Source organism: Polypterus senegalus, chromosome 10 (genome assembly GCF_016835505.1).
Source record: "Polypterus senegalus isolate Bchr_013 chromosome 10, ASM1683550v1, whole genome shotgun sequence".
NCBI classification, from domain to species: domain Eukaryota; kingdom Metazoa; phylum Chordata; class Cladistia; order Polypteriformes; family Polypteridae; genus Polypterus; species Polypterus senegalus.
The window spans coordinates 104,555,652-104,569,429 of record NC_053163.1 but is presented as its reverse complement, the minus strand read 5'-3'; the positions used below and the strand labels follow the sequence as shown (position 1 = coordinate 104,569,429).

The 13,778-nt window shown below is 39.6% G+C and overlaps 1 protein-coding gene across 1 annotated transcript in view; it reads right to left on the bottom strand.

Moving 5' to 3' along the window:
- The window catches only part of si:zfos-2326c3.2 (misshapen-like kinase 1), a 132,600-nt gene extending 119,923 nt beyond the window's left edge, over window positions 1-12,677 (bottom strand). The window contains exons 1-2 of the mRNA XM_039766279.1: window positions 12,550-12,677; window positions 6,444-6,509 (exon numbers count right to left, since the gene is read on the bottom strand). Of these exons, the coding sequence (XP_039622213.1) occupies window positions 6,444-6,509; window positions 12,550-12,594 (111 nt within the window). The 5' untranslated portion in view covers window positions 12,595-12,677. The remainder of the gene's footprint in view (window positions 1-6,443; window positions 6,510-12,549) is intronic.
- Window positions 12,678-13,778: the final 1,101 nt, after the last annotated feature.

The window sequence follows — 13,778 nt, the reverse complement described above, 5'->3', positions numbered from 1 at the left end:
TCCATGGAGGGATGCACAGACCTGTACAAGCTAGACAATGGCACCTTGACTGCCATTAGGTATCGGATTGAAATCCTTGGACCCATTGTCTGACCCTATACTGGTGCAGTGGGTCCTGGGTTCCTCCTGGTTCACGACAATGCCTGGCATCATGTGGCGAAAGTATGCAGGCACTTCCTGGAGGATGAAGGAATCGATACCATTAACTTATCCCCAAACTCGCCTGACCTAAATCCAATAGAACACTTCTGGGACATTATGTTTCAGTCCATCCGACGCCGCCAGGTTGCACCTCAGCCTGTCCAAGAGTTCAGTGATGCCTTGGTCCAGACCTGGGAGGAGATCCCTCAGGGCACTATCCGTCATCTCATTAGGAGCATTCATCCCTACCCCAACTCCGACATTGTCAGGCATGCGTAAAAGCACGTGGGGGCCATACAAACTACTAAGTATGATTTTCAGTTGCAGCAATGAAATTTGGGCAAAATGGACTAGCCTGCTGCATTATTTTTTCACTTTGATTTTCAGGGTGTCTTTGAATTCAGCTCTCTGTAGGTTGATAATTTTCATTTCCATCAAACGATGTGGCATCCTTTCATTCCTAACACATTACCCAATAATTATATATATAAAATCCAATGTCTGTCTGTCTGCATGCCTGTCTGCTTTTCACGAGAGAACTACTTAATGGATTTAGATCGGGATTTTTTCTATAATTTGAACATTCCAGTTGATTTGGTGACCTCTCTCACTAAGTATTACAGTTCACTTGCAGTACCGATTTATTTGCATGAATCCGAGAGAGACGCAGCGGGCCGCGGGAAGGAGGGCGGGGCCCTCCTCACTCATGTGCCAGCCTCGGGGCGTATCTTACATCCGCTTAGCTAGCGAAAGAGAGAACTATTCAGATTGTTTATTTTTTCTAGAATTTGCTTGAACATTCCGGTTGATTTTGTGACTTCTCTCATTCTGCTAAGAATCATAGTTCACTTGCAGGAGCGATATATTTGCACTAATCTGAGACAGAGGCCACAGGGCGAGAAGAGGGGGAAGTGTGACGTCAGGAGTGGAGAGTCGGTCTACCTCTCCGTTTTGGAATGTAACTTGCCTCCGCTTAGCTGGCGATACCTTTTTGTTTACTGATTGTTAACTTTTGTCCTGTTTCACTACTACGCGGGGGGAGCAACGGGGAATGGCTAGTATATATTAATTTACAGTGTCCTTGGGTATTTTGAAAGGTGTTTTTAAATAAAATTTATCATTATTATTATTACTATTTATTATTGTTATTATTAAAGTAAATATTCTGTACCTAGTCCATTCCCAAATTTCAGTTCCAAATAAATTCATTTTGATAGTGCTTATCAATATATACACATCTTCTTTTAGTTTAAGTAAGAAGTATCAAATGCTTATGAGTAAGCCCAATAAACACATTTTTAACAAAAATAGAAGTAAAAACACATTTTACCATTACTCATCCTGTGGCATGATTGTTTAGCTTCTTTTAGTTTGCATTAAGAAGCACTACAGCTCTCCCTGCATAATAATATTACACGGCACATTGGCAAAAGAATGAGCAGCACAAGCTCTGAACTTTTAAACTCTGTTTAAAGTTTTACAAAGGAAAGTGTTGGAACTCATTCTCTGTAATTCACTTACATCAAAGGAACATAGACTTTAAGCACATATTAAGAATAGAGGGATAAATAAAAGTTGACTGAAGCACCTGCTCACATAGTATGGACTCTGTACTTTTCAAATTGGCTTTATTCAATGATTGTGAATTGTCTAATTTAAAGATGATTATTAAAAATTAAAGATGAAGTGAGGCAATCTTTGTTTCATATAAGTCAGCACACTGAAAGAAATGTAAAATTAACAGGATACACATAACTATGGTATGGATAACTCTCTGTGTAAAAGAATTACAGGAGAGAAGAGGACAAAAATGGAAATTCTGACATGTTCAGAGGAAGGGCTGGGCTACAATTTTTACAGAGGGAGAAACAGGATGGGACAAGATTGAAACTTCTTCTCCTTGTTCACTGACACCACAATCTTTATTTTTAATCACTTCACTAAATAAATGTCATCTATGAAACATGGTAAAAAGGGACAATGGGCAAAAGTCATTGAGTGTTATCTGTGTGTTTGTTTTCACTCATTTGAAACATCCATCTATCCATTATCCAACCCGCTATATCCTAACTACAGCCAATCCCAGCCAACACAGGGCGTATGGCAGGAAGCAAACCCCAGGCGGGGCGCCAGCCCACCGCAGGGCACACACACACACACATGCCAAGCACAAACTAGGGACAATTTTGAATCATCAATGCATCTAACCTGCATGTCTTTGGACTGTGGGAGAAAACCACAGCACCCGGAGGAAACCCACGCAGACACGGGAAGAACATGCAAACTCCATGCAGGGAGGACCCAGGAAGTGAACCCAGGCCTCCTTACTGCGAGGCAGCAGCGCTACCCACTGCACCACCCTGCTGCCCTGATTTGAAACAGTGGTGCTTTATTCAATCTGGAGTATTATTAGTAGCAAAAAAGAACTCTTGTTTATAATTCTTGTTTTGAGCAAATTCATATCCATTGCTTACAGCAGATGGTGACATATTTAATGAAATGCCTTGGCCTTATTCTAAGTATACGTAATATCAAATATGTTGCACCACAATGATTACAAAGTGTGAGTCTATTATCCTCCCTTCGCTGCGTCATTCATAGTGCGTCACTGCAGTGATAATACACAATGTATTCTTGACCACCTGTCATTCTTTGAAACTATTCTTGTTTTGAAATTCAGCTATCATGCCAAATTTATTGAAAATCACTGTATTTAATGCAAATATTTATGTGAACATTTATTATGAACAATGCTTGAATTGTCTTCATGTCTGTGAAACCTGAAGCTAAATTAAGCAACTTTTATAATTTATATTATATTATATTATTATTTATATTACATGTTAATTTTATAAAATCATAAATAGAATAAATCATAAAATAAAAAATTGTTTTGTAACATTTTTATTAGTTTAGTAAATTAAATTAATTTTCTCTCCATTAATAAAAGAGTGTTTATATTGCCACGTAGTTATGTATCATTTAAAAAGAAAGCTTTGTGTAAAAAGACAGAAAGCTTTGGATGCTGTTTGTTTGACTCACATGAAATGTTCAGATAAGCCTGCAGGCAAGCATTTCAGGCAAACATACAGTCTGCCTCTGTTATTTTTATTAGGACTTGACTATTTGGTGACTTTTTACTTTCACTTTTGAATGATTTTTGTTGTTAGTACATTTTGAAATACCCTGTAATGCACTAGCACCCTGCCCAGGGTTTTTTCCTGCCTTGTGCCTTGGGCTGGCAGGTTGGGCTCGGATGCCAGTGACACTGCCTTGGATTAAGTGAGATTAAAAATGAACAGCTGGATTGATAGGCAATATTTATTCTTGCAATTAATACATAAATACACAAAAAAAGTGTGGCAGGCTGATATAGTGCATGTGTGTTGGTATCTTATTAAGATTTCAAAAATTCTGAGAAATATGAAATATGTTGGGGCAGCACGGTGGCGCAGTGGGAGGCCTAGGCTCGCTTCCCAGGTCTTCCCTGCGTGGAGTTTGCATGTTCTCCCCATGTCTCCGTGAGTTTCCTCCAGGTGCTCCGGTTTCGTCCCACAGTCCAAAGACATGCAGGTTAGGTGCACTGGCGATTCTAAATTGTCACTAGTGTGTGCTTGGTGTGTGGGTGTGTGTGTGCGCCCTGCGGTGGTCTGGCACCCTGCCTGCGGTTTGTTTCCTGCCATGCGCCCAGTGTTGGCTAGGATTGGCTCCAGCAGACCCCCATGACCCTGTTTTAGGTTATAACGGGTTGGATAATGGATGGATGGATGGATGGATGGATGAAATATGTTTAAATTTTATTAAATTAAATTATTACTATAAATGAATATACAGTATAGACCTTGAAAAACACAATCAATGAAATTCTGTTTTAGCAAATGTTCATATTGTGAAATAATCATGACATATAAAAGAAAATAACACAAAACATATATCTTTCAACATGTTTACTTACTATATGGTGTGTTATCGTGTAACTTTTTCACATAAGCAATATTGTATGCTAAACTCTTCATATTTCATCAAACTCTTTCAGTTAACAATGTTTGTAGCTTCCTTCTTCCTACTAATACTTCCTTTTCAGAAAAATAATACAAGTCTGCTTCACATAAGTACAAATGTATGTATTTACCATTAAATAAGGTGGAACGCTTAAATTCTTTCATATTTCAGAATTGAAGTTGCAGCAAGCTCCTAAAAATAAGACAATCCTAGTGAAATACAGACGGTTCATTTGGCTTTCTGTTGTACGGCACACAGTTAAACTGTAGATCCAAAAAGCCTCATAAGTACTTGTATAAGCAGGACTCGAGCAAGAGCAATCTGAAAGTTTACTGCGTCCAGCAATTAACAGGGCTGATGTTAGAGTTTAGAAGTGCAGCATTCTAATCAGTGTGCTGCCAAAGAACTTAATGTATAGCTCAAAAGTAAAGGATGACAAAAAAAGAAACTGACAGGAGAGAATAGTTGCATTATAATACTCTTGTAATGGCATCATAATCTATCCCTATTACTTCAACTCTAATAATAAAATATGTTTACTGAATACTACTAAAAACTCCCACTTTTGGTCTATAACCTATAATATTAGCGTACTACTAAAAAAACTAACTGTTGTGTTGATGAAAGACGCACTCTTACAGCCAACAAAGGTCAAGAGGATGAGAAGGGCGTTACTCTAGCACCTTACATTTTTTAAAATAAACAAAAATACACCCACTCTCACGGTGTCATTTAAAGTATCTGCTAGCATTTGAAACTTTGAAGCGCCTCTTGCAAAACTGCAAGTCTCAGTATTGCTAAAAGGATCCACCCAAAGTGGTTTGATGCTGCTAATAGTATCTCTCACAAGCAGCAGATTTTTAACCACTAACAGGTTTTTTCAGAAAAGGCATGACCCCTCCCTAGAATAACAGACCCAGTGCTTTAAAAAAATCATTTTCACACATGCAAAGAGCTATGATAGCATCAGTAGTGAGCACCTGACAGTAAAACCTGAAGGGAAGCCCACGTCTGCTGCAGGGAAGGTCTACTCCTACTACTCCAAAGAGCTGTTAGTTTGGAAAGTAAAACTCTGTATAAGAAATGAAAGATAATGAGGGCATTTGGCTTTTGCTACCAGGAAGAAATTCCCCGATTTTGGCTGTTGTTACAGGGTGAGGTTTTTTAGCAAGATAATTCTCTACATTACCAGGCAAGAAAAATCTTGAAACGGTCTCGGGCACATCAGAATGAATCTAGCATAATACAGATTAATTAAATACAAACTGTTATAGTGGCAAATGTGCGCTATGTTGTTTTCAGTTGGTGTGCCCAAAATATAGTAAAATGGTCACTCACTGTATATGTAGCAAAGTATTAGTATGAGCCATATTAAATTGGTAACCTCTGAACATTATGTTTGAATGATGTGTTTTTAATTTGTTAGCGTCTCATTCTGCAGTCTTTCCTGTGAGTAAAAAAGGCATACACTTTAGCAGACACTTGGGCAAAACAAATGTTCCTTTAGCTCCGATAACCATGCAGCTGACTTTTATATGCCTAGTCAAATTAATAATTAGTGATATCTGAAAAAGAACCACAGACATTTAGCTTTTATCATAATCACATTACAAAATATCTCAAAATAACTTCCACTATATTGCATGATATCTGCAGTACATTTTGAGATAGTGTATATAGAATACACTTTCAGCTATCACTGTATCCTCTCTTGAATTCCCCTGAATGGTTTAAAAAATAGACTGTACTGCACATGTCTTTAGTGGACAACTAGACAGTTTAACAAACTGATCTGAAGGAACATTCTTATTCCCAAAGTTTCAGCTAAGGCTTATAACTTCTAGTGAGACAGTGAATCTTTACGTAATGGTGGCAGTGTGCGGGAATACATGAACATCTGCTGTTATCTGCGTCACTGCAAAAGCCCCACATAAAACAAACACAGCATGGCAATGGTGGGCACAAAAATCAGAACGCTAAATGGGTAAGTCATAAGCGCACTCTTGCCAAGACTCTCCTAGCCGCTGTGGTCTGTACTGTAAAATAAATAGAATTGCAACATATAAACTCATAATTCAAAAACTCAAAAAGTTGTAATTATCTGAAGACACACATAAAGAAGATCATTAAGGCACAAATGTTCACATAAATGTGTGTACACTCTAAAAGGTTCATGACGATAAGGACCTGAGCAGAAAGGTATGCACAAATACAAGAAAATCCTGTGTGCTTGCTGTAGCTCAGTGTTAGACTGCTGAAGTTCCCAAATGCAAAAAAAAAGAGAAAATATAGACTTGTACCTTATAAACTTGGCCGTAGGTTCCATTTCCGACCACTTCTACCAGCTCAAAAATTCCCACTGGGTCCTGGAAGAAACCAAAAGTTTAAATGATGATAACGTAACTACAGAGTAACAAAGTGAGACGAGTATGTCTTGTTATTTTAGCATTTAAAGTATCTTTCTTCCTATTATTTTAAATACTCAAATTTCTATTTTGCTTACTCGTAAAAAAATAATGGCGATGGTAGGAGGCTTGAAAAAGAAGACAGGTACTTGCCTAGTGTCGAGTCACTAGCTTGCATCTAAACAGCCTTTGTCCCACATGGGTGGACTGTAGGTTTGTGCGGGTTTTTGAAGACAGAGCTCCTGCATACGGGGATGGGTGGGGTCACCGTCAGTACTGTTGCAAACACAGTGGCTAAGAATGGATGAAACCCACTAACTCCGAACTTCTGGCATACTGGTGACAACATTTTCCGCTGCTTAGGTGTGATGCAGCTGATCATTAAACCCTTAAATTGCCATTAGGCTACACTGTGACCATAGAGTCACACTGACCCACTGACCATCTGTCTGTATCCATAAGCTGTGCTGTAGAGGGGGGTGTGCTCTTCCTTGTAAGTACTTTCTAAGCACGGCGGCCTATAGTATGTACCGGCATAGATGGTCTTTTTACCTTGTGAGCTGGAGGGCTGATCGCACCCCAAGAAGATACAGACGCCCCTGGGAAAACCACAAAGCCTGAAACACTGACTACCCTCACATTGCTCCTTATCCTTGCACTATAACGCGCAATACAAGCCTCACACGGTACTCCGTCGACTTAAAAAGCCGTGCGCAGCGCCTGTCAGATTTGGTATTGATTTCTTTTGCTTTCTCTCTCTCTCAGACTGCCTCTGCTCCTGACGCGTTTACATTCGAAGAAGAAGAAACTTAATTGAAAGACGAAACTGTCATCTTTGTCAAGGAGCAAGTTTGAAGTGACAAATGTTTGTTTGCAGTGTTTGAATAAAATTCCTTCTTATTTCCACGATCCCGAGTGTCTCTGTGCAAATCTGTGACCCAAGCGTGACAAGTGGTACCAGAAGTGGTTGCACAGATGGATGCCGGTGATTATTCATACCAATTGGCTCAAAATATTCCACTCCCTGATGATCCTGAAGATGACATCCCTGCAATTCCTGATTTGGGAAATCGACGACATATTCATGATCCGAATGTTCCAATTATTAACCGTCAACCGTACATCCCTTTACCACCTCTACCTGAAAATGCGAAGAATATACTAACGAAAATGGGCCCTAACGATGACCCAGAGATGTTCCTAATAGCCTTTGAACAAGTCGCAACCATGCTGGGATGGGACAGACGACAGTGGGCTGTTATAATCACGCCCTTTATATCTGGAGATGCTCTTTACTCTTTACGTAATGTGCCCAGAGATAAGCTGTGACCCAAGCGTGACAACCTATATATTTTGGCGGACGGCCGGGATGCCCCTTTGACACTAGATCCGGGGGAGCAGCCATGGGATGCACAGTTCGTCCCCCAGAACACTTGGTGACAGCACTACTGGGTTGACTACAATTGTGTTACACTGGAGCTCATCCCTGTCAGGGGGATCTGCACGGCTTCCTGAGCCCGTGTGGGCGATAACGCAGCCACACCCGGAAGTGCAGACTAATTAGGCCAATTACCACCTGATGCACTTCCAGGTGGGCTATAAAGGGAGCCTGCAGCCAATACTCAGGGCGTCAGAGTTGGGAGGAGGAGGAGGACAAAGCTGCCTAGGAAGAGTGAAGGAAGAAGAGTGTGGTGTGTTTTTGGGTGTTTTTTCTTTTGTGTGTGTTTTGGGGACTGCATAGGGCCTGTGAGAGATGGGGAAGGCATGCCCCATGGCTGAAGAAAAATAAAGCCTTTGTTTCATTTTTTGTGCCTCCGTTGTCTGTCTGTGTCGGCTATATGGTGCCTTTTCCACAATATGCCTCATCAAATTTGTAGTTTAAGTCAAGTAGAAAGCATGAGCCAGTTTGCCTTATCAGATAAAATGAATCTCAATGTGATTTTCCCTTTTTCTTTTGATTACTGCCTTTCATTTTATACCTGACTCATCTATGGAACCTTTGAAACCTCTCTGCTCAAAAGCAAATAATCCCAATCTGTTTATTTTTCAAGTTCATTTCCTTTTTATTTAGTATTTATTTTTATTTACTATTGTATGCATGGTACCTCATGATCCATACAATCTAATATTCCTGTGTTTTATCCAATGTTCATATTATGGGTGGTGTTTAGACCTCTGTGAAGGTGCAGACTTCCATCACTTCAACTCGCCTTCAGATGTCAAGGAACATAAACCAAATATTAACACCTGAATAGAAGAAATTCAAAGCTTATTTGCATTTAGAACTTAGAACCGGCAAATTAAATCTATTTTGAAGTTGCTGCGGAACAGCAGTCACTGCAGGCCAATCTCCTGGGGATATGTCTGGTTTAGATTAATAGCTGAGATCTGCAGGAAACACGTCAAGACATATGCCTTCTATCTTTTCCGCAGACTCACACTTCAGTTTGGACTTTCTCTGCCTGCCTCCACCCATTATCACAAGCGCAAATGAATGGCTTTTAATTAGAAAAAAAAATCATTACTACATTTTATACTTTTTCTTCATTTTATTTTTACTGTATCATATTTGAGTCGACATATTTACAGTGTCTACATTTTCCCAACTGATTTAACAAAATGTTTCGATTAAATGAAAATCTGTGCTTTTGGCAAGTAAGCTCAAAATTGCAAGTTACATCTGTTAGTTGCATTTTTGTTGTGACCTGCACATTTTCATCTAAAATCCAACGGCTCAAAATGCCAAAAGATCTTTATCAATGTGCTATATTGTTAACAGTGTACATATTCAAGATCAGACTTATAAATGCAAAAAAGTTAATCATTGCTTAATAACTAAAAAAATAAATAAAGACCCCGTGGTGGGCTGGCGCCCTGCCGGGGGTTCGTTTCCTGCCTTGCGCCCTGTGTTGGGTGGGATTGGCTCCAGCAGACCCCCGTGACCCTGTAGTTAGGATATAATGGGTTGGATAATGGATGGATGGATATATAAAGACCTACATATTGGCAGCAGAAGTCTCTCATACTTGTATCCATTTTCTTTCATATTTTTATGATGCTGCATTTTTTGCTATTGCTCCTCAAACCAGATAAGAAGAAGTAGACAGCTAAGGTGCCATCTGACAGGTTTGTCAATTTTAGTTCATGCACTCACGTATTGATCATTTGTTCCTTTCCATTCATTTCCAAATATAAACGGAAAGCATGACTTCATTTTCAACTCTTGAAATAATCTGAGATAAATCATGACACTGAATTTACACTGACTACTGCAGCCGTCAGAAGGAGCACTGGAGTATTACAGTACGTAGGGTGGACTGCGACTATGAATAGTTTGAAATGGTCGCTTAAGCTATCGAAAGTTTGTCTTTTTGTAAAGGTAAAAGATGCACGAGTTACAGACATTGATCAAAAATGTTAGCAAGTGTCATAATGAGTTTATGTCAAGAAAGGAAACCTACCTTTCACTATACACAATTATATACACTCTTTATCAAATAATTCAATAAATTGGATGTTACTACATTTCCGTTGAACTGGTTTACAGATTGTTTTAAATTTGTATTGTCTGTGCAATGCTTAAACAGATTTAATACATGATTCCAAGCAATTGGTTGCACACCACTTTGCTCCTGGAATGATTTTAAATTCTGTTAAGTTAGTTAGTAAAAATGTGTGTTTGCATAGTTTAACAGTGTATAAACTGCCACTTTGATTACAATGCTGCTCCCATAATATAAAGTTGGGGTTCTCCATATTTTACAAAAAAAAGGTGTGTTTGCCTTTTTAACCTGATGATCCTGGTACTTTACACCCGTAAAGCACTGATTCACTCAATTTTCAAATCCAGGCAAAAGACTCCTGTTTCTCTCTTCCTATTTATTAATAGTTTACTTTCCAAAGATCAATGTGGACAAAAGCAGAATAGGAACCACAAAGGTTGTAAGTTTAGTCCTTCCTTTAGTTCCACTGAACAATTCTCGTCCCCTGCTTACACCTAAACTATAAACTGCACATATCAATGCCCATAAAGCAAAACGTGGCGGCACAAGGTGAAGACATGATGAAATTTACTATGTGTCCCCTTGTCCATGTGATGTACTGTTTAGAAGATAACCGAGCCTCTTACATAGGAACTCATCAGCTTTTTAAAGCGTTGTGAGTTGTCTAGTGATAGTATTCAGCAAGAATGCACAAATATAGAAAATAAATACAGACAGAGAATCCAAGACTAAACATCTACGGGAAAATTTTAAAGAAGCCTCCTTGGAATAATGCTGATGACAGTCATGAAAACAGTCTTGTCAAAATTACCTTAGCAAAAACCGAGGAGAGATAAAGCCTAGCAAAAGTTAGGTTACAACATTTCAGAAGTAAGGCCATACCTTTTGCAGAAATCAAATCAAAGTGAGAAAGAAACTTCCAAACCCAGTTATCCTGAGCAGGGTCACAGGGAAGCTGGAGCCTATCCCAGCAAGCACTGGTCGCAAGGCTGGAACAATCCCTGGACGAGGCATCATCAGTCCACCACAGGGTGAACACACACACACACACACACACATTAGGTCTTAATTTAGCATTGCCAATACGCATAACACCAAGAGAGAAACCCACGGGGAAACAGGGAGAAGATTACAACTCGACACAGGGAGCACCCAGAACTGTTACCACTGCGCCATTCAGAAAGAAGTACAAAAAACATTAAATACAGAATAATGCAACCAATGGCACTTTTGACTTTACCTGGCAGATTACTTGATAAAAGCATAAGGAATACTTTTTGTAAATGGTCAGAGTATAGTACACTACCTATGTCTCCTCCTCTCTACTTTTATTCCCCTGAAATATTTTCTTGTTTTAATCACCCTCAGTGGTCTGATATGGAGTGAAGCTGCATAAAACTCTGAGTAGCTGGTCCTTTGACCAGCCAAGGTAGGGAGTAACATTTTAAGGATTTATACAAGTAACAATTCTTGCTTTGTTTTAATACAGGTAATGTGCCTTCCTGCCTAGCTAGTAACCATGCACTTCTGTTTGAAATTCACAGTCTGGAGACTTGCAGTCAGGTTACCAGATGACACTTGGCCATGAGTGCAGACTGGTGGGTGAAGCGCAAGACATGTCTAGACCTGGTTTGTGTCTTGGGCCGGATTCGACTGGTGTACTGGACAAACCAGAATGAGAAAATGGACAAATGCATCCTTCCAGAACACACATTTAAAGCTCTGGGTGTGGTAAATGTTGCAGTGAAAAATCAGCTGCTAAAACCTCAGCAGTAAATAAATAAATAAACAAACAGGAAATTCTCATAAGAATATCCCAGGAACAGTAAATGAGAAAGGAAACGAGCCTCCTTTAACCAGATCCAAAACATTTTGCAAATTGCATTTTAATTTACACGTCCTTCAAGTAGTTAACGCTCACGAAAATGTTTGTTGATCAGCTTTCTTTGGCTTTATAAAAAAATAAGATGTTTATGTTTGCTGAAGTAAAATGACGATTTTTGGAGGATGACAATTTTTCTTAGGCGTGACAGTGACTTGAAATCATTACCTTACACACGACACGGGTTTCGAACAAAATCTTAATAATAAATAACATGAATGTGGATGTAGCTGAAAGTTCTCTTTTCAGTCCATTCAGGAATGCAGTTCCCGAAGCTCCGCGATCCGCTGCTCCCATTTGCGCTCAAAGTAGTTCTGTGCAGAGTCAACCACGGGGGGATTTGAAATCTCAAACAAACGAAAGCGAGTGAATCACTTATCTGGATGCTCCTCTTCGCTGAACTTCTCTCCCTCTCTGGCCCTTTCACTTTTTTTGTTTTGTTGCTTTACGATAGAAACGCTCCCTTACCGCGGCACGCAAAAACTTACACAAAGCAGGAGAAAAAAGAGTGAAAAGGAAGGGAAAAGAAGGAGATCCTGATCCCCCCTGACATAAGTACACGGCACATTTAACGGAATCACAAATCGGTTAATCCAAATGACCGAGTCGAACTTACCCTGAGGGATGACAGATCGATGCTGTCCAGACTTTTGAGGGCCATGTCCAAGCGCGTTGGATATTCGAGAAAAAGAAAAGTTGCGCTGGAGCTAACGGTCTAGCTGCGCGTCGAGCCCATGGCTGCAGGCGACTGACAAACACAGGAAATCTTACATCCAGTTAAACCCGGAAAACGGGCTGAGGAAACAAAAAGAAGAAGAAGAAGAAGAGAGAGAGAGAGAGAGAGAAAGCAGGCCTTAACGGAAACAAATCGATTCACACGGAGCTCGAAAGATTTAAAAGCCAAAATGAAAGAAGCTTCCCGAGCTGGAGCAATACGGACACCGCTACTTATCTGCGTCCAAAACAATGTTGCAATGTTCAAAATCAATCAACAAGACATCTTACTGGTTGTTGCAGTCGCGTACAAATTTTTTATTTTTTAAAATTTTTTTTTGGGATCACTTCTCTGTGTAACAGTCTGAACTGCTATGTGATCACAATCACCGTTTAGTTACTGTATGTGCAGCCTTTTTTGTCTGCCTGTATTTCAATTAAACGTTTGCAGATTAGAAACCATAAACTGAATTTTACAGGCTGATTGTTTCCCTCTCTCAATTTTCTGTACTTGATAGATTACTCGACTATTTGCTTGAAAATGAAGTCCATAACTGTGTGTACAGGTTCAGTAATGACAACCACACCTTTTCATATTGCACTTATGGGTATTATTACGAAAAGAAAAAAAGGAACTTGCTTCATTCTCATTTTGTTTCAGTCCAGTTATTTGAATAGAATCAGTTCTTGATTACTTAGCTGTGAACTGGTATAACTAATCTTTGCCCTTTTCTCTTTCCAGTATACATAAACATCCAGCCATCTTCCAAACCTGCTTCTCCAGAGCAGGGCCATGGGGCAGCTGGAGCCAAACCTAGCAAACATTGAGCACAAGGCAGGAACAATCCTGGGACGGGGCGCCTGCAACACTGACTAAAGGTGCTTTCTGCATGTTTGAGTTGTCTTGCTTTTCTTTTGGTTGTCAAACCATTTATTTATTTGTGAAAGTATGAGAGTTGGTAGTGTGGTGGCACAGTCATTAGCTCCAATGTCATTATTTCAGACCCAGGTGGCTGGCTGGAGGAAGTGGGCTCACCAGATGAGTAAATAACTAAGTTAAGAATAATGCTATAATCTCTTAAGTATGACAGGAACAACAAAGTATGTTATACACACTGTAATTATTGGTGT